General features: G+C 40.0%; 1 protein-coding gene across 1 annotated transcript; it reads left to right on the top strand.

Annotated features, from left to right (window-relative positions):
- Positions 1 to 3,893: 3,893 nt before the first annotated feature.
- On the top strand, positions 3,894 to 4,319 carry LOC114277137 (ethylene-responsive transcription factor 12). Its single transcript, XM_028218980.2, has one exon. The coding sequence runs from the start codon at positions 3,894 to 3,896 to the stop codon at positions 4,317 to 4,319; it is 426 nt and encodes a 141-aa protein (XP_028074781.1).
- The last annotated feature ends 18,043 nt before the right edge of the window (positions 4,320 to 22,362 follow it).

Raw genomic sequence — 22,362 nt, 5'->3', positions numbered from 1 at the left:
GAAAAGTCGTCAAAAGGAATTGGGTTAAGACCTTTAGTGTAAGGTGTTACTGGAATGAAAACCCAACCTAGTTGACTACAGATCCTAAGATCTAGGTTCAATGGGACAACCTAATTGCGTGTAATGGTTGTATGTCACTGAGGAGGTTAAACCTCTAGCCATTCCTTTTATTAGTGATACCTGCAAGTGCAGAGGTTAAGCTGAGCTTTTAATGACTCTAGTGTGTTAAGTTGTTGAGCTGAGTATAGCAAGATACTCAAGTAGAGTCACCTATGTGAGTGTGAAATAGGTTCGCTTCTATAAAAACTAACAGGGATTCTTTAAACCACTCATAGAACCAGGCTAGTGTTCAGGGCCATACAAGGCACACTAATGAGAACAAAACGATGATTAAAGTAATTCCTGTGTGAGGTTTGTTGTCTTGGTTTATATAAATGGCAGAATAGTTCAAGACTTCGTGTTCACTGGACAGCTAGTAAGTCTGATAGACTTCACTAGGAGGGGTTCAAAGCCAAAAGCAACCTTTTCCGATGTCGGGGTTATTCCGTTACACTTTCTCTGAGTCTTTGTTATTAAGCGTTGTCCGTTTGTTGTTATTCGGTCAATTTTTATTCATGTGGGGGATTGTTGGAAAAATAATGATTTTTGATAACTTCAATACAATATTAAAGTGAGTGCCAATCCTTAATTGAGGTAGAGTAAAGTGAGTTTAAATTCTTTGCAATGAGATCTTTACACCACAAAAAGAATGCCTAAAAACTATTGAGATTTGAATGAGAAATTGCCACATGAAGTTAGCTTCATGAAAGAGGTATCCACCAAACTCTATTGGTTTTTTCCAGACCTAGGGTTTGTGTATGGCTGCTTTAGGATTATTATATACATGTATAATAGGTTTGTAACTCCTGCAATATTGCTTAGTTTAATAGTGCATTAGTGGCAACCTTGAAGGCTGTCAGCTTTCCCCTCTTCCCTATACATATATAAATTGAGATCCTCTGTCAAGTCTAAAAGAAGAAAATAGAGAACTTGAAGATCTGATGTTGCTTCCATTATCCAGTCAGTTTGCCAGAAATATCTTACAGTGAGAGAGTGTAGCCACTTCTGCCGTAGCTGGTCCTTGACCGTCATATCCTAGGAGACAGACGCCGGAATTCCTTAAGCACGCGATCCGTGAGGTAGCGAAAATCTATTTTAAGGAAATTACTTATGTGTAGGCTTCGATTTGCTTCTTTTTACCATTTTATTTTGTTATGAATTTATGTTCAACATATAATTTCCACCAGCTTTCTTTTCTACGATCTACATTGCTTTATGAATCTATTTCTATTATTTAATTATACAAATGAGAATAGTTTATTATGGTATTTTCCAGTGATTGTACAAAAGGAAGCTCTTTGGTACACACCTTACCATATGCACATTTGTTATACATTTTTTTGAAATATATTACATATTTTGTGATAAATATTATATAATTTCTTGGCTAAATTACGATAATTTGTTGTTCAGTAATGAAATTACGTAATTTTTGTGGTAGCATTAAGTATTTTTGTGATAAAATTACACATTTTGTGGTTCAAAATTTTTGATAAAAAATATATAACATTATAACAAAATGCTTAATATTATCACATAATATGTCACTTTATTTTTCAATCACAAATTATCATAAATTCTATCAAAAGATTACATAATATTTACTCTTTTTAATATGTAATACATACCATAAAAATGTGTAAAAAAAGGCATATAGAGATTTATTTGTGTAAAATATAGATATTTTATTGTCTTTCCTTGTGGGAGGAAACATTTTATAAAGTTTTAGAAGTGAATTAAGGTGCTAAAATCTTTTAAATAATTGGGGAGTAATAACATTATTTATTTGGTATTTATAATTAGTAAGAAATGAATTTTTGATTTCTTAACTATCTAATAAAGGTGAATTAACATATCTTTCTTATAAAACTTTTGACTACATGGTTGATTCTAGACACCTAATTATTTAAAAATATTGTGTAAAACTCCAGGAGATGGCTTAGTAGGTGGTGTTGGATTGAGTGGCCAAATAGCCCTCAATATTTTATTTATTAATAGCAATTTGTTCATGTATATAATGTTTTAATTTATTATTATTTGACTAACATTTTATTGTTTAATTTTTTTTATTTTATTTACAGAAAGGATAATGGGTGTGATTGACCAAGTTGACTAAGTAGTTTGATTTGGTCAAACCACAATCAAGTGTTTTCCTACTAGCATGAGATATGTATGTGGATGGGGGTAGTGTGGTTATTTTCTCTTAATAAAAAGGAGTGGTCATAATATGGATAAATGGTTGAAGATTTGGGTGAGTGAAATAAATCCACAATCTGATTTATAGGAAATCTATTTTCTAACGTATATACAAATATGAGTGCATAAAACAATCCCCACAATCTGATTTTTAGGAAGACAGTTTCTAACGTATACTTTTCTATATCTTTGTGATTTCCAACCATGAAATATATACACTGCAACCTAAGCACAATATTTATAATATCTCTCAATTATCTATTGCTTCTGCAAACTTTTTATTTTTCTAGATATCAATTCAGTTTTGCTATTTCTACTGGACATCACGGTGCCATTACAGTTCAAGAATTCTGGAGCGACATTAATTGTTTTCTATCAGGTGGAGCTTAGGGTCTCAGGTTCAACTCCCACTATATCAACTCCTTAGGGGCATGCTCGTAGGTTTTGTCCGAAATTTACCTGATCTACATAGAGGGAATACTTTACATGGATCCCAAGATTAATTAAGATATATATAAACTGGTCCAAACACTCGATGATCCAATTTTTTTTTTTGCATAGATGTAATAGACATTTATATTCTTTATAACTAACAAATAATTACCGGTTAAAATGGCTACCATAATACTTTGCATTAATTGAAGCCTCTTTAATGACATGCAAAACACTATGTTGTAAGTGGCTTAATCAAAAGAATAATATTATATGTATCAATTAGTGCACCAATTAGTATATTAATTGATGATGTAACATAATTTAAGATATTTTTAATATTTATAATTTGTATAATAAATTGAATCAATGATAATATCACAACTAGTGTTAGTCACTAATTAATTTATTAATTAATGCATATAACACCACTCTAATCAAAATATACTCTTGGCCAACAAGATGAAGACACCTTTAATAAAAACAAAAAAATAAAAGGGCTGTGATTCCTACACCCAGACGACCCCCAGTGAGGTGTCGCCTCCACATTGGCCGAAAAAAAAAAAAAAAAAAATAACAGTTTTTTTTTTTTCCACAAATCACATGCGATCCCAGTACCCCCACTGAGGGTCGGAGGCATTTTCCAAAATAAAAAGCAGCCAATTATGAAAGGTACATCTTTTTGGCTAGACTTCATTAAAAATTATAAAAATTTTCATAAATTTATAAATATTGTATACTATTTGTAATCTTTATTTCAATAATATTTGATAGTTCGAATTTTCAAGACCCAAATATCTCAAATATCTCAAAATAACATTATTTTAGAAATAAAATAATATCATTTTAATATATTCGAAATATTCGAATCATACAAATTCAAATTATTAAACATTTTATTTATTTATTTTTTAATCATACAAATTCAAATTATTAAACATTTTATTTATTTATTTTTTAACCAAAAGAGGGGAGAGGGTCTTGCCGTCCAGCCGACAATTACGGGAGACACACCGTGGGTCCCTCGCACACCACCACATCTCCTTTCAGACCTCCCTCTCTTCATCTCCTATTTCATCTCATACAAATTCTTCACGGTTTCTCGTTCCAAAAAAAATAAAAAAATAAAAATCTACGGATTTTCTCTCTCTAAAACATTTTCATCCATGGCGTCGGCCGCGAGAGAGGGACACTACAGGGGAGTGAGAAAGAGGCCATGGGGTCGTTACGCAGCCGAGATTCGAGACCCATGGAAGAAGACCCGTGTCTGGTTAGGCACTTTCGACACCCCAGAAGAGGCCGCCTTGGCCTACGACGGCGCTGCTCGCTCTCTCAGAGGTTCCAAGGCCAAGACCAACTTTCCGCCCCCCTCCACCGCCCTCTCTCTCGACCTCAACTTGCCCTCCGACCACCACCGCTGGCCCTCGCCCTGCGCCCGCCTCCTCGCCGCCGGCTCCTCTGTCATCGCTGGCCGTGTGTCCGGCGAAGCTCCTCCGTTGCCGGAAAGTTCGCCTACGGCGGCGTATTTTGGGATTATGAGACGTGGGTTGCCTGTGGATTTGAACGAGCCACCGCCGTTCTGGCTGGGTTGACATTGCAGTGGATGTACGACGTCGTTTGGAGTAATCTCTGTATTTTTCGAATCGTTTTCTCGTGATGTTTTAACGTTAGACAGACAGAGAAAGTAATGATTTGTGTATAAATATTTTCGAGTTCATGCTTCGAAGATACGGAAGAGTTTTCTGCTTTTATCCAAACATTTTCATGCATATAGTATATATGTATGAATCTATGCATGTATAGATAGTTTTTCCACTTAATCCGAATGATTATATAGTACTTGCTCTAATTTAATTATTTTAAGAACTTAAATAGTTTTTTTTTTTTTTTAATTTTAATTTACAATATTGGGTAAATTACAATAACCTCCTTTGTAAAAATACAATTGTGTTTACATCCTCTAATGTTTTTAAAATGGTTATGAACTTGTTTTTATTTAAAATTTAGGATGAGAAATTGTTGCGACAATTGGCACAATTTTTTTCATGGGAAAATTACAAATTAGTGATATTTTAAAAAAATATTTATAAATTTATAGAAAAATTTATAATTTTAATTATTAAAATTGATAAAATTTATCATTTATTTGTAATTTTTTTAAAAAAAAATTATACTGAAATGCAATTTCTTCCTTTTCCATTGATATCATGACGATTTTCTATTATAACTATTTAATAAAGATGATTTTCGATAGGAGTAGAATATTATCGCGTGGTAATTTATTAAAATATCTAAATTAATTTTATGTCTCATAAGTATGTTTTTGTAATTATCAATCAATAATATAATTTACATATTACAATAATATAATTTACATATTATTAAGTTTAAAATGTCGGGGTAGAAATTGACGTGTATATAATGGGTAGTCTTTATTACATCATTTAATAATGATTAAAAATAAGAAATATGATTCGAGTATTGTTAGAAATTTTAAAAATTTAATGAAAATTTTTATTAAATGTCTTACATGAATGAGATTTACATAATATGGATTTTATGTGGCTCTCATACTTATGTAAGATATTTAGTAGAATTTTTGAAATTTTTAATATTTTTTAGGGTGATGTACCAATAAATCTTAGATTGTGGACTTATGCACTATTTGGTTCTGAAAGATTTTTTGTAGATGAGAAGGTCCTATTATACACAATATTACCAATAAAGCTTTTCGTAATGTGGGCATGTGTTACAAAGTAATGGACAACAATGGTATTTTATAGAGGGCACAATTACAAAATTGGGTAATATTCATTTTTTTCTTGGTCGGTGTTGAAGCTAAGGAAATGGAAAGATTTTGGGGATCAACGTTCAATCTGTGAACATCGGATTTTTCATAATGGCAGTTTGAGTGTCACGTTTACCTTTCCGAAAATGAAAGGTGCAAACCCTAGATGTGGGAAACCTTAAAACATTAGTCGTGTTTACGATTTGCGAAGCATAAAGGGCGAATAGGATGGTGCTTGGCGAGCAGCATTTGCAATACCCTATTTTGGTGCGAAAACATTGCATCGAAGTGTGAAGTGTGTAGTGTTGGGACATCGTAACATGATGAAAAATTAATTAGGTATCTATTTTGTTATGTTGTTTGATTTCTAAGATTGTAGTGTTGTGTGCTATCCTTTTTCGGTATGCGTATGGTGACTATTGTTTTGGTGCGTAATGGTTTCTCACGACGGTGCCTTGTTATTGTGATTTTCGATATGAAGTGATGTTTGGGTAGTTTGACATGTAATGTTGTTTGATGTAGATAGAGTGTATACACCGAAACGAAGATAATTTTGAAAATGGAAGAGTAGTTGTCATTTTTTTTTTTTTTGTTACAGGGAAATCCTCCCACTCTCCCGCAGGTCCAAGGTAGCGCCCCATGAGGAGATCACCAGGGTGTCCTGTTGTCCGTTCCGAGTAAGAGACTATAACCTGGAAGCTTGTCCCGACCTCTCAAGGCAAGCTTCGATTAAGTCAGGACTCGCACAGCGGGGGAGCATTAAACCCACACCAAGTAACTGATTAGACATTCTTGAGGTCCAACCTCCTAACCAACAATGCTTCGCCCAGGAGATTGGCCCAAGGGGGGAATTGAACTTGTGACCTTGGGGCTTAAATCCCAAGGCCTTACCACAATGCCATAACTCCTTGGGTTAGTTGTCATTTTATGGGTGTGGGAATATATGATATGGTTGTTGATGTTTTTTCGAATTTTGATTCCTGTTGTAGTGTGGCTAATATTATGTTAATTTTGACTCCTTATAGTGTGGGTAATGTTTTGTTCAAGGTGCAGGGTTACATATGTATGTGTATTGATGTTGGAGAATTGGTTGCAGGATTACGTATGTGTGTGTCGTAAATGTGGGTGTGTCAATGTAGTGTGCGATGTATGAGCATTGTTTGGGGGATGTCCATCTGAGTTGGTTTCCAACTCATTGTAATAGGAATATGTGTGTTTTGGTTTTTGAGATGTATGTTTAACATTGTTGATGATGGGTTTATAGTTACAATTGTTTCAGTCATATGTAATAAAATTACAGTATGTACGTTTTCAATGTGATAGTGTCATTTTGCGAGGCAGTGGGTGAGGTGTAATGTTTACCAGTATGATGGGTGGAGGGTCGTGTTTCTTGATGGTGACAGTGGAGTGTAATTGGTTTCGTGGATATATTTACTTTACATGTTGTGTTACATCGCAATGTGAGTGAGGTTGACTGTGCGATTGATGAGGATCGGTTGGTAGTGTGTTGACGGTTGTATACATCAGACCAACCAAATAAAAATACATAAATGAAACTCTACATATCGTATGCCATTAACGTTTCCCTCCTCCCCCCTTAAAAACCAGAAAACAAAATCAACACCCAATGCCAAAATGTCGTGATGTTCACGTCAATCGATGAAACACTAGCCAAATGACAAACACTCCAAACCCTTGCAAACGTTGGCCCTTACACCCAGCTAATGTTACAAACGTAAAACCCTTGCACACGTTACCATACCAACACACAAAATGAGTCAGCCGCAATAGGGAAATAATATCACACTAGGGGTATTAATGTAACCTAGCAATCAACTAATAAATTTTACCAAAAAAATAGGACTAATTAGTGAATAAAAATTTTTTTAGGATTAAATGGTACAACTTTTTCTAATATAGGATTTATGGGTTAATTTTTCTATTTTTTATATGATTATTTGCAATAATATTCATGCAATAAGTTCGTAATATTGCAAAGATTGCTTTTATATATGGTAGTGGGTGCCTGCTAATTTGATGAGTATGTTATTAAATTTATTAAATATAAATTTTGATTTTGATTTAAAAGTATGTGAACCAGACATCATGGTTTTCGAGAAATGTGAGAAAAGGATTTTTATTTTCTGTTTTTAATTTTTTTTTTTTTGGTCCAGCCATCCGGTATCCGACCCTTCGGGCCGACTAATCCGGATTCGGGGCGTAGTTTTGGATGGTTAGACTCAAAGCCCCTCCCAATTGGTGATGCGGGGAATCGAACCGTAGTCCTTCCTACCAAGTCAAGCTCCAATCGCCACTTGACCACCAACCAATTGGTATTTTCTGTTTTTAATTATTAATTATTAAGTCAAGAAGTTGTACAAGCGAGACCTTAAATCATTTGGGTTTGGATTTGGCTGTTGTGTGCATGATTCGGATTTATATTAATTTCAAATTCTTTAATGGGAAAATTATCAAGAAGCCTTTTTTTAAACATGTGTAATTTATTTAGTTTCATAACTTTTTGTTGATATCCGAAAATCCTATAATGTTATTTTTCTTTTCTGCCTCTCTTCTTCTCTACCTCTTTTGCTCTTTGTGATTTCTGGCGATTGTTGATGGGTAACCATATCTTGCTTCATCTCTTTCTTTTTCTGATATGTAATCACTGGTGACCGACGACTACCATCGATTGGGATTCACCGGCAATCACCGACCGCTGACTTTTTACTTCACCCTCGCTGACGGTAAAGAAGATATGTTTCCGATGAAGAAAATGATTAGATCTACTTAGATCTGATATAGATCTACATCAAATTTGGCTAGATCTAAATAAAAAATAATTGCCGGAGTACAATTCTCTCTCTATATCCGCCTTTCTCCTTTGATCTCTTATTTTTTTCTACATTTTCTCTATTATACACTTCTCTTTTTCTGTTCTAATGGAGAAAATTTTCAAGTTCTGAACAAATTGTTTTCGAATTTTAGTTACAGGCAGTGAAAACTGTAAAATTTTGCAGTTTCAATTTTTTTTGGTACTGGAATGAATCATGGTATGAAACTGTAAAATTTTGCAGTTTCATAACATTCTTTAGAACTGTAAAATTTTGCAGTTTTATAGCATGTTTTTCAGTTTGATTAATAAGGATAAATGCTTAATATATTTTTGTTTTGAAACTGTAATATTTTACAGTTTCAAAACTTAATTTTCAGTTTGATCAATATTGGAGATTATTTGCTTAAACCTTACAAAAATTGAAAAATAACATATGTTTTTTTTCCATTGTTGCTGTTTTTTTTCTTTTAGTTTATCAATATTTAGCACATTTTGCTATATTTTTTCGCTCTAATTTCTCCATTTATTCTCTCTTCTTTTCCCGACAATATTTTAGACATTCCGGTGAGTCTCCAGTGACGTTCTTAATGTCCAGTGAATGTTCTGAACATTCCGGCGACTTCCATTAACGTTCTTAACACTCCGGTGAACTTCCGGCGAAAACTCCGGCGACTTCCTAGCGATACTTCGACGACTTCTCGGTGATGTTGAACATTCCGACGAGTCGCCGGTGACCGTTTGACGGAAGTCCGCCGGTAGTAAGATGTAAAAGTGTCTATAAATTAAAAATAAAAAATAAAAATTTGGTAACAATTAAAAATGTATAGGACTAATTGGTGCAATTTTTTTGTTTAAGGATTAGATGGGTCTTGAACTTTGTATATAGGACTTATTGGTAAGTTCCCCTTGTTTAATATGCAAGATTCATTAAAATATATTATTTATGTAAAAAATTATATTAATTAAATATTGATAAATATTTTATTGAATTATATTTTCGTAAGTGATAAGTATAATTTTAAAAATAAATTGTGACATAAATGTATTTTTGTCAAGTGAGTATTAATATCTGGTCATCGTAAATTTTTACAGAAAAGATGTATTCAACGGGCTATACCCATCGAATGCTTCCAATGACGGATTGGAAATGAATCAAATCTACGTGTTTTGGACTTAAACTAATTATTTGAATTATTATTGTAACAATAATTTCGAATCAATGTGCCATCATTAATTTTTTCTAGTTGAATCTGAAAAAAAAAAAAATTTGAATGAACTATTGGGATTAGATCGGTTAGTTAAAACTCTTGTACCTCATTAAAAGATCAGTGATTTCAATCTTTCTACATACATGTGATTTGAGTCTTATTTATCATAGTTTGAGAGTGACTTTATGATATTTACCGTACAATTTTTTTACGATAAATATTTGGAGTTTGTTCCTCAGGAGAGGGTGTAAAAAATAGAAGTTATTTGGGTATAGAGAGTGAAAAGTGAGAAGACATGGTTAGTAGAGGTGTAAATTTATCTTAACTCGATCCATTTGAGCCTAAGTTCGAGTCAGCCCATGTCAAGTTGTGCAAGTTCCCACCAAAATTCTAGTCAAGCCGAGTCTGCTCATGAGCCAGAAAATTAGAGCCAAACCTAAACCCAAAGAGTATTCGAAATACGCCAAAAAATTTTAAAAAATAATTAATTTTTAACTAATTTCTCAAAATACATCAATCTATATATTCATTGGCAATCATGCGCGTGCAACAAAAAGTCACATCTATATGTATTTTGTTTTCGTATTTTCGATCAAAAGTCACATCTATATGTATTTATTTATTTATTTATTTATTTATTTTTTTTTTTTTTGTATTTTCGATCATAATGGAGCAAGATGTTGGATAAGTAGGGTTTGTGTTGTTAATCAAGGGGTGTGGTTAAGTTTAAAATGTCTCAGGTTGGGTCTAGGCCTCTTTTGAAATTTTTTTTATAAATTAGTTTATTGACTTTTGATTTATCTAAATTATATTATCTTTTTATTTTTTATGTCTTATTATAATAAGTAAAAAAGTCAATTTTTTTTAGCACTTTACAAAATAGGCCTTAGTTGATAACACATATAATTAATAAGATAAATTTTATTTGTTATTTATTTATTTATTTATTTTTATAACAGTTGACACTATTCGAAATAGATATCAAGTTTTACAATTGATAGATTGTATCCTATTGGCATGTTTGATTGGGTGGATTAGAGTGTAGGATTAGGATTATTAATCCGTGAGCTCAATTATCCTATATTTGTTTTAACATTTTTGTTTAGGATTATTAATCCAATGGATAATTAATCCAACAAATTTGTAGGATTATTAGTAATAGGGTAGGGGTGGGATTATTAATCCAATGGATATTAATCCAATTGGATAGTGAATACCACACTAATTTACTAGGACTATTAATACTTCACTATTAATATTGTGAATCAAACATGACCTATATTCTTTTTTCCTTCTCATCATGGTTGACACTATTTGAAGTACATATTAAGTTTTAGGACAAATTATACTAACAGTTTATAGTTTGAGACTTATGTTATTTTGATTCTTAACTTTTTAATTGTGACACATTTGACTTTAAATTTTAAATGTCATTTTAAATAAGGAAAATTGAAGATACCATTGCTCAATTATAAGGGCAAAGTCATCAATTTAATAAAATATAAAATTCGTGTGACAAAAATAAATGTCAAAAAATTATTTCTACATACCAAGGATAAAATTATATAAAAATGATAATTTTTTACATATTTTTTTTTGTTTTCTTTAAAATTTTTTTATCAAATTAATTTTTAGGATAAATTATACAAATAGTCCCTGTACTTTATACGATATATCAATTTGGTCCCTATAGTTTCAATTTGCTCGATTTTGCCCTTAATTTAACGGATTGTATCATTTTAGTCCAATAAATAACGGTTGTTAAATTAATTTAACAGAATGTCCAATAATGTGTCAATTTGGTCCCAGTATTTTACACGATGTGTCAATTTGGTCCCCGTAGTTTTAATTTTCTCGATTTTGACAGGGACGAAATTGACAGATCGTGGAAAATACATGGACCAAATTGACACATTATTTGACTTTCTATTAAATTAACTTAATAACCGTTATTTATTGAACTAAAATGACACAATCCGTTAAATTAAAGGGCAAAATCGAGCAAATTGAAACTATAGGGACCAAATTGACAAATCATGTAAAGTACAGGGACTATTTACATAATTTTTCTTAATTTTTAATATGTGTTTGGATGATGATTATATAATGGGTGGTTGTTTTGTTGATATTTTTCGATAGTTATCATATAACATATGATTGCATTTGTTACTAACAAATATTTTTAGCTGATTATCATGTATTTGGATGATAATTATGTAATAGGTGGTTGTTTTGTTGATATTTTTCGATAGTTGTTATGTAATATATGATTGTATTTGTTATTAACAAATATTCATAGATGGTTATTATGTTTAAATGCTTTGTTTGGGAAGTTGTTTTGGGGTAAAATAGTCATGTGGAGAAGTGGTTTTAGAAATACTCTTCAGATCGTGGGAGACGCTAGTGATCCTCAGCTAGTCACCTGAAAAGACACAAACACTCCGGTCGGGGGTGCCGGAATTAGCACTCCGACGGCCAAGTTAGTTCAGACACTCAAAACAGCTTGTTTCCCAAATTTAGTGAAATGATTCTTACATACCTTTCTAAATCTATGGTTCTTGTATTTATACTTGCTTTTTGGGCCTCGGGGCCTGAGTCTACTTTTATCTCATTCCCTTTTTATTCATTCAGAGCCACTGACCTCCGTCTATTCGGCTTTCCTAACGTATTCGGCGTCCTAGCCACACAATATGAAGCCGGATAGTATCTAATTTCTGGAGTACGCATCTTCCGACTCTTCTACTTATTCGGCTCCCACAATTGCCCCCCAAGCACTTCACCGACGACAGTTGGCTAGAGTGCTTGGTTTTGAATTCCTAAAAGTAAGAGCCAAAATTCTGCGGTTGGCCTTATCTTCATACAGATATCTAAGCGCACCCCTTTCGGTTGTTGTGTCGACTTCCCGTCCCCCTCGTACGTGTCTATTTATTGCGATTTAAAATTTCAACGTCCTTTCAAGTATGTATTTTATGATGCTCATCGCTGGATTGCCTTTTGGATCGTCCCTAAAACTTTCTTCTCCGATATCCTCTTCGTCCTTTGTAAGTTCTCTCCTCCCTTGCTTCGAGGACTCTTTCTGGTTTATTCCTTGGCATATTCTCATAGACTGTAGGGTATGGCGAAACATTTAAAAGACCTCATCTCGTCAGATCGTATTGCTAGCTTTAAACGCCATTTCTCTATTCCTGATGATGTCCGTCTGTCGCTTGTGGCAGACGGCACTCTTGATATGGAGAGGGAGGACGAAACCACGATTGTCTTTCCTCTTTTGTCAATTGCAGAGAGTGGAGTCTGTTTCCCCCTTCACCCGTTTCTTAGGGCTGTGCTTCGCCATTGGGGTTTAATCCCTTCCCAACCTAATGTGAATTTCTTTAGAATCATAATGGGGGTTATAGCACTCAACCGTCGCCTAAGAATTAACCTTGGCATTCCAGCCATCTGGCATTGTTATGCCTTGGCTAAGTCTTCTGGTCGGCACGAGCGTTTCTTCCTTAGGGCCAAGGATATCGACCATCAGCTGATTACTATGCTTTCCAGTTCTGGAAAACGAGTTGATGATGTTATGGTTGTTGTCCAGGGTAACTGGGAATTTGGCGAAGGGGAGGATCACGTCGACCCTATTTCTAGACGGAGGGGTGAGCCAGGTGGCTGATTGCTTTCTCGTTTTTATTATTTGTTCGTTTTTGTTGTAAAGTCTCTTCTTTGAAATGCTACAGCTTGGTTTGTGCAGGGAGAAATTTGAAGAAAGTTCCGTTTTCAACTGACGGCGCCATTCTTTCAGATATCGAAGTCGCGCTCAAATATTTCGGCTGTCGAAGTCTTCAGAAACAAGGCAGGGCGGCCCACATTCTGCTTCGTTACGAGCCGACATATACGACCTTCTCGGCGGCGGAAAATATCTCGGTTCCGGAGGGTGAAGACTCTCTCATCGCTCTTATTTTGTCTGACTTCAAAAACTTGAGGCAGGTTGGTTTTGAAGGGTCGGATTCAGAGCGGGGTGTAGCTAATGTTACCGAATCAGATCAGTCCGAAACCGAGTTTGATGCGGTATTGAATTCGGCCGATCGCCCATCCGCTTCGGGCCGAGGGGATCTTTCGCTTGACGGCGTTTTTCACGGCTTAGACGATATTCCCGTCGCAAACCCCGAAAACATGGCCGGGTTAAGCTTGACAAAACTTGCCAGGAAGGCGAATGCGGAAAGGTTGGCTGCGTGGCGAAGAGCGGAGGCCCTTTTGTCTGAAGTACCACCTGCCACCGAATCTCAATTCTCCCTGCCTGTTAGGGAATCAGAGTCCTTGCGCGTTATTGAGGTGGAGACGGCGGAAAATCGGGATGCCAAATCTACTTTGATCGTGCAGGCCGACCAAGAAGTTGAGGTAGAGAAACGACCTGCCGAGTTTGCAGCCGGCATAGAAGAACATGGTGGCAAACGTCCTCGATTAGAGGGATCGGACGTGATCGTTCCTTTTTTCATTCAGCTAATGATAAAAAGCATGCCCGTTTCTTCTAATGCTTCGGTGCTTAAAGATCCAGAAGTCGCATTCAGCTTGGCTACGTCCGTGTCGTTGCCGTCTGACAAGGAGGCTTTCCGGGTGGAAACGGATCTGAATGCGACAGCATTAGCCGCCCAATCGGCACTTTTGGTACATATTCGAACTTAGCTTCACTTAATCCAAATACTATTGAAGTTATGGTTTTAAATTCTTGTTTTACAGACCGTCGGATGGATAGCCGATATGGGCCGTCGCCATCGCGACGCCGTCAAACAGATTGGTCATTTACGCGAGGAAGTTGAAGGCCAGAGGAGAAGGGCCGAGGTCGAAGCTTTGAGGGGGAACAAGGAAGTCGCAAGGGACGACACCGAGATGGAGAAGGCTCGTTGCGCAGATCAATTGAGGTCGGCTGCCGAGAAGAAGGCGGACGCGAGCGAAGATGCGCTCAAGTTGGCCCAGAAGACGATCTCCAAACTGGAGGCTGAGTTGGTTGAAATGAAGGCGGCGAAGGAATCAGCCGACTCGGAGTCTTCCAAAGTATTCGAGGTCGGGAAAAATGTTGGACTCGGTGAATACGTGGACCAAGTCCCCAAGTTTGAAAATCGGAGATTCAAACACGGCTGGCACAAAGCCCTTGCTGCTGCTAACGCTTCATTGTTTATGCCAATACCATATGAGCAAGTGGATGTTGAGCCATTGGAGTCTGATTCCGACGGCTGATCCGACCGACTGACAGTTTTTAGGATGTCGAATGTATTTTTATGATTTTTAATTTAGTATTTTTCATCTTTTGCTACAGTCATAGTGTTTGTTTTTTGCTAGGCATTTTTATGCGGGCTTGTAGCTTTTTGTTTGGTAACTTGAGTATATAAAATTTTATGAGTTGTGCTCAACTGGGTAAGGAAAATGTTGTTGATGAATGTTATTGCTTTCGGTTATGGTTAGATCGGCTACTTAGCTTAGGTATTTGGCCGATCAGATCTATCCTTGCCTTAGCCAGGGCGTGAGCTTGGGAAGCCGGATGGGCGTAACTCGTGGGCTGGCTGAGGCACACATTGATCGGCGCTTGTGCTTGAAAACATAGCCGACCCGATTAGTAAATCTACCCTTAGCCAGGGCGCGAGCTTGGGAAGCCGAATGGGCCTATCTCGTGGGTTGGCTGAGGCACGGATTGATCGGCGCTTGCGCTTGAAAACATGGCCGACCAGATTAGTAAATCTGCCCTTGCCTTAGCTAGGGCGCTTGGGAAGCCGAATAGGCCTATCTCGTGGGCTGGCTGAGGCACACATTGATCGGCGCTTGTGCTTGAAAACATGGCCAACCAGATTAGTAAATCTGCCCTTGCCTTAGCCAGGACGCGAGCTTGGGAAGCCGAATGGGCCTATCTCGTGGGCTGGCTGAGGCACACATTGATCGGCGCTTGCGCTTGAAAATATGGCCGACCAGATTAGTAAATCTGCCCTTGCCTTAGCTAGGGCGCGAGCTTGGGAAGCCGAATGGGCGTGACTCGTGGGCTGGCTGAGGCACACATTGATCGGCGCTTGCGCTTGAAAACAGTAAATCTGCCCTTGCCTTAGCCAGGGCGCGAGCTTGGGAAGCCAAATGGGCCTATCTCATGGGTTGACGTTTGGGATTATTGGCGTTGCCTCGGGAGAGCTGCAAACATTGAAGGATAAATGGGACGGGTGCACGCCAGAGGCCCTACTTATTTCCATTCAGGCAACTTGGGAGGGATGAAGATTGACTAAATCAGATGCCGCAATGAGTCATAGTAGTGAGCCTGCACGCAAAGGAAGAAGAACGTCTAAGGATCGGGAAGAAGAACGTCCTCGAAGCAGATCGCCCCGAAAGGACAGGCAACAACGGACAAATTCTCCGCGCCTGCGACTGAAAATTGAGCCTGATGCGACGCCACGATCGTTGAGTTTTGCGGTTTTTGTGAGGAATAGACCAATGACGGAGGGGGATTCTATCATTAAAGACCCAGATATGGCAGTCGAGTTCGCTCGACAGATATTCCCGCCGGAAGTCCAACAATCGATGATCGGACGTTGAGATTCAAAGTATTTCGAGATGGCATATATGGGGCCGTAAAAGGGCTATATACTGCTTACGAAGTCGGCATGCGTCTGCGGGAAGCGCGACGTGAGAGCGAGAAAAAGGATGAAAGGAATCGTAGTCTGGAGATTCGCGCAGAAAAGGCTGAGCGTGAGCTTCGGGAACTGAAGAATGTTCAAACGAGCGCGTCGGTGGTGGCCGGTCAATCTAAATTGGTTGTTACGGAGAGAGTGACCCAACGGACCTCGAGTTATGAAAAGAGGTTTCTGGACGGCCTGAAGGTCGGGATAGAGAGGACCAAACAGGACCTTGCCGAGGAGGTCTGCCGATGTGAAAATCGCGGATTCAAGCACGGCTGGATCAAGGCCCTTCAAACCGAGGAAGCTCTCAAAGCCGTGGGCATTGATTCGGCCTCGCCCCTGTATCATCGCCACTACTTTTCTTATTCCGATTTCGAAATTGAGAAGAGCGACGATGAGGGTGTCGAATGAATAGACTTCGCACTGAATAAATAGAATTTCCTTTATTTTCAACGTTTGTATTTGGTCTTGAAATGTTATGTGTTTAATTAATCGTATTATTTCAACTTTCTGGCAAGTTTTGTGTTGCGTGGCGTAAATGTTTAAACATGTATTGACCAGCTTGAATTAAGAACGATTCTCAGTGAATATTTATTTGGCCAATGAAGTGGTGCGAATGCATCTCAAAAAAGGCCAATCCGGATTCGGAGCCTTAATCGGCCCTAAAGTGTCATGCATCGAAGGGGGCTTCGAATCCGGAGGCTTTATTTGGGCCAATCGTGAGATCCACGAAGGGCACTCCGAATTCGGAGTCTTAATCGGCCTTAATAGGATTAATCGGCCCTAAAGTGTCATGCACCAAAAGGGGCTCCGAATCTAGAGGCTTTATTTTGGCCAATCGTGATATGCACGAAGGGCGCTCCGAATCCGAAGGCTAAATCGGCCCTAAGGTGTCATGCACCAAAAGAGGCTCCAAATCCGGAGGCTTTATTTTGGCCAATCGTGATATACACGAAGGGTGCTCCAAATCCGGAGTCTTAATCGGCCTTAAGGTGTCATGCACCGAAAGGGGCTCCGAATCCGGAGGCTTTATTTGGGCCAATCGTGATATCCACGGGCACTCTGAATTCAGAGTCTTAATCGGCCTTAATAGGCTTAAACGGCCCTAAGGTGTCATCCGCCAACAGGGGCTTCGAATCCGGAGGCTTTATTTTGGCCAATCGTGATATGCACGAAGGGCGCTCCGAATCTAGAGTCTTAATCGGCCTTAATAGGCTTAATCGACCCTAAGGTGTCATGCACCAAAAGGGGCTCCGAATCCGGAGGCTTTATTTTGGCCAATCATGATATGCACGAAGGGTGCTTCGAATCCGGAGTCTTAATCGGCCTTAAGGTGTCATGCACCGAAAGAGGCTCCGAATCCGGAGGCTTTATTTAAGCCAATTGTGATATCCACGGGTGCTCCGAATTCGGAGTCTTAATCGGCCTTAATAGGCTTAAACGGCCCTAAGGTGGCATGCACCAAAAGGGGCTCCGAATCCGGAGGCTTTATTTTGGCCAATCGTGATATGCACGAAGGGCGCTCCGAATCCGGAGTCTTAATCGGCCTTAATAGGTTTAATCTGCCCCAAGGTGTCATGCACCAAAAGGGGCTCCGAATCCAGAGGCTTTATTTTGGCCAATCGTGATATGCACGAAGGGTGCTCCAAATCCGGAGTCTTAATCGGCCCTAAGGTGTCATGCACCGAAAGGGGCTCCGAATCCGGAGGCTTTATTTGGGCCAATCGTGATATCCACGGGCGCTCTGAATTTGGAGTCTTAATCGACCTTAATAGGCTTAAACGGCCCTAAGGTGTTATGCACCAAAAAGGGGCTCCGAATCTAGAGGTTTTATTTTGGCCAATCGTGATATGCACGAAGGGCGCTCCGAATCCGGAGTCTTGATCGGCCTTAATAGGCTTAAACGGCCCTAAGGTGTCATGCACCGAAAGGGGCTTCGAATTCGGAGGCTTTATTTTGGCCAATCGTGATATGCACGAAGGGCGCTCCGAATCCGGAGTCTTAATCGGCCTTAATAGGCTTAATCGGCCTTAATAGGCTTAATCGGCCCTAAGGTGTCGTGCACCGAAAGGGGTTTCGAATCCGGAGGCCTTATTTGGGCCAATCGTGATATCCACGAAGGGCGCTTCGAATCCGGAGACTTAATCAGCCCTGAGGTGACCTGCACCAAAGGGGGCTTCGAATCCGGAAACTTAATTGGCCCTAAGGTGACCTGCACCAAAGGGGGCTCCGAATCCGGAGGCTTACTTTGGCCTTAGAAGGCTTAATCGGCCCTTAAAGGCTTGGGGGCGAGCTTGAGAAAACGAGAAGTTTTGTATTGCAACGGTGGAATATGTACAAAAGTTGGGTCAATGATAGAATTTACGTAAATGTGTTGAATTCCAAGGCCGTGGCAGGCTTTTTCCTGACATGTCTGAGAGCCGATATGCCCTTGTTCCTGCGATGGATTCTATCTAATAGGGGCCGTCCCAGTTTGGACCCAATTTTCCATCGGCCGGTCTCCGGTCGATTGGAAGTACCTTCTTCAGGACAAGCTCCCCTGGCGTGTATCGGCGCAACTGAACTCGCTGATTATACGATTTGGTGAGCTGCTGCTGATACCGTGCCATGGATGCCAGGGCGCGGTCTCTTCGCTCTTCGATCAGAATCAGATCCAGGGCAAGCATCATGTCGTTTCGGCCCATATCAAAAACTTGCGATTTCAGAGTTGGGAGGCCGATTTCCAGGGGTAAGATTGCCTAGGTTCCAAAGCATAGAGCAAACGACGTTTCTCCAGTGGATCTCCTCGGCGTAGTACGATGAGCCCACAATACACTCGGCAATTCTTCGACCCATTTGCCTTTAGCCTTTTCCAGTCTCTTTTTGATGCCGTCCAGGATGGATTTGTTAGAGGCTTCGGCTTGACCATTGCTTTGGGGGTAGGCCGGTGTCGAGAAGTAAGGCCGAATGCCATATTTGCTGCATAACTCTCGATATACGCCACAATCGAACTGGGTGCCATTGTCTGAGATGAGAGCTCTCGGAATGCCGAATCGTGTTATGATGTTTCTCCATACAAAGCGTTTAATGTCGGCATCTCGTATATGTGTTAAAGCCTCCGCTTTGACCCATTTTGTGAAGTAGTCTGTCGCGACGATTAAGAATCGCTTGTTCCTTGGGGCCCTGGGCAGCGGTCCTACGATATCAAGTCCCCACTGAGCAAACGGCCAGGGGCTGGTGATAGAGTTCAACTCTTCAGCAGGTAGATGGGTTAATGGGGAGAACTTTTGGCACTGTTTGCATTTTTTTACATAACTCTCCGCGTCAATTCTCATTGTTAGCCAATAGTGTCCCTGCGCTATAGCTCGATGGGCTAGGGAGCGTCCGCCAGAATGGGCACCACAACTGCCCTCATGTATGTCTGTCAGAAGCTCCTCCACTTTGTCGGGGTGCACGCATTCCAAATATGGACCAGAGAGGGACTTTTTGTAAAGCCCTCTTTGCGGATCCAGATAGTATCGCAGGGCTTTATTTCGCAGCTTGTGTGCTTCTTTTTTGTCCTCTGGGAGTTGTTCAGAAGAGAGGAATGCAGCAATGGGGTCCATCCAGCTTGGTGCGGATTCTATAACGTTGACGTGGATTTCCTCTAAAGGGCCAATACTCGGCTCCGGGACGAAACCTACTTCGATGGTCCGTTTGATCTCAGAATTGATGGCGGAGGCTAGGCACGCCAAGGCATCCGCGTGTGTGTTCTGGTCGCGTGTTATTTGGTTCAGTTCGTGATGGTCAAATTTTGCCAGCAAGGAATTAGCCGTTTTCATGTAGGCCGCCATACGGTCGTTTATTGCCGCGTTCTCCCCCTTTAGCTGATTGATTACCAATTTTGAATCATAAAACACAAGCAGACGCCGAGCGCTGAAAAGGTGCGCATTCCGTAGACCGGCTAGAAGGACTTCATATTCGGCTTCGTTATTTGATGCTTCGAAGCCAAGCTTGACGGCCTGCTCAATTACTGCGCCATCTGGAGACATGATTACAACTCCGGTGCCACTGCCCCTTTGGTTAGATGATCCATCACAGTATAATTGCCAAATATCCCTGACATAAATTCTCTAGTTCAGCTTTGGTAGAACTTCAGCCTTTGGTCGAACTTCATCAGGTTTGAGGCTGGCAAGCTCGCCGGTGAATTCGACAACAAAGTCGGCCAACACCTGCCCCTTGATTGCAGTTTTAGGTAAAAATTGAATGTTGTATTGGCCGAGTTCGAGAGCCCATTTTGAAACACGTCCTGATACTTCTGCACTCCGTAGAACTGATCGGAGGGGATAATCTGTTAGCACCCCAATGCTATGTCCCTGGAAGTAATGCATCAGTTTTCTTGCCGCCATGACTAAGGCTAAGATGAGTTTTTCCAGCGGAAGGTAGCGTGTTTCGGCGTCAACCATTACTTTTCTCACATAATACACTGGCCGTTGCTCCCCCTCCTCCTCTTTTAACAGTACGACGCTGACGGCCCTATCGAAAACTGCCAAATATAGGATGAGCGGTTCACCAGCGGCGGGTGTTGTCAAGAGAGGTACTGAGCGGAGGTAGGTCTTATGTCTGTTGAAGGCTGATTCTCATTCGGCGGACCATTCAAAAGCCTTACCCTGCCGTAGTGTCTAAAAGAATTGTCGGCAGCGATCTATAGACCGGCTAATGAATCTGTTGAGTGCAGCGGCCATCCCCATCAACTTTTGGACTTCTTTTACTGAACGGGGGGAGCCGAGTTCCAAGATTGCTGTGACTTGCCTCGGGTTGGCTTCGATTCCTCGGTGATTGACGATGTAACCCAGGAATTTGCCAGAGCCGATTCCGAACGCACACTTGGAAGCGTTCAGTTTCATTCTGTATTTGCGTAAGATGCTGAATGTCTTTTCTAGATCGGCTATATGACTCTGTTCTTCTTTGGACTTGACCACCATATCGTCGATGTATACTTCCATAGTGTGGCCGAGTTACTCTTTGAACATGGCGGTGACCAATCTTTGGCAGGTTGCCCCTGCATTCTTCAGCCCAAAGGGCATAACTTTGTAGCAATAGGTTTCTCTTGGAGTGAGGAAAACAGTTTTGTCCTGGTCATCTGGATGCATGGCGATTTGATGGTAGCCTCTGCAAGCATCGAGGGAGCTCATGCATTGATGGCGTGACGTCGCATTGACGAGCTGGTCGATTCTAGGTAGAGGAAAACAGTCTTTGGGGCAAGCTTTGTTCAGATCCATGAAGTCGACGCACACTCGTCAAGTCCCATTTTTCTTCTTTACCACCACTGTATTGGAGAGCCATGTAGGGTAAGTGACTTCTCTAATTGCCCTGGCGTCAAGCAGTCTGTCTACCTGCTCAACAACGGCGGCAGTGTGCTCCGCGGCTGACCATCGGCCTTTCTAAATGACTGGCTTACATTTTGGATCGACATTCAGATGGTGCTATGAAACTGACGGGTCTATTCCCGGCATTTCATACGGAGTCCATGCAAAGACGTCAAGGTTGTTAAGCAAGAAAGAGATCAGCTGCTGCTTGTCAGCCTGATTTAGAGAGGCGCCGATCATGAAGAACTTTTTTGGGCTGCCATCAATGTCAACTCGGTCTAAATCTTTCGTGGCCTTCTCATTTGGATACCGCCCAACATCGTCCAGGATCTCCCGATTCGGCACCTCAATGGAGTTTACTTGCAGTTCCTTTGGCGTTCTGGCGGCAAGGAGATAACATGCTCATGCCGATTTCTGGGATCCGCGGATTTGCTCAATGCCGTGTTCTGTTAGGAAACATAGCAGTTGATGATAGGTGCTTGGGACGGCCTGCAAGGTATGCAACCACGATCACCCCATGATGAGATTGTACGGTGATGACAGCCTGACGACCAAGAATTTCACGTCTACCGTTCTGGAGCTTGCTCGAACGGGTAAGCTGATCTTTCCCAATGGGTACTCTGGAGTGGCATTGAAGCCGAATAGTGGATAAGGAGACGGAGTCAGGTCTGACTCGCTGAACCCAGTTTGGTGAAGGTTTTATAATACATAACCTCCGAGGTACTGCCCTGGTCGATAAGAACGCGTTCGACGGTGTAACAACCCTCATACTGTTTACCGATTAAGGACTGATTGATTACCGATAAACATCGATTACCGTTAAACTGAGCTCTGAACTGATAATGAC

This window comes from Camellia sinensis, chromosome 9, assembly GCF_055761805.1.
Source record: "Camellia sinensis isolate YWXY chromosome 9, ASM5576180v1, whole genome shotgun sequence".
NCBI lineage: Eukaryota > Viridiplantae > Streptophyta > Magnoliopsida > Ericales > Theaceae > Camellia > Camellia sinensis.
The sequence above is the reverse complement of the archived record's forward strand: the minus strand, read 5'-3'. Positions and strand labels throughout refer to the sequence as shown.

Excerpts from the sequence above, each read along its gene's own strand:
- LOC114277137 (XM_028218980.2), top strand. The coding sequence starts at position 3,894 with ATGGCGTCGGCCGCGAGAGAGGGACACTACAGGGGAGTGAGAAAGAGG.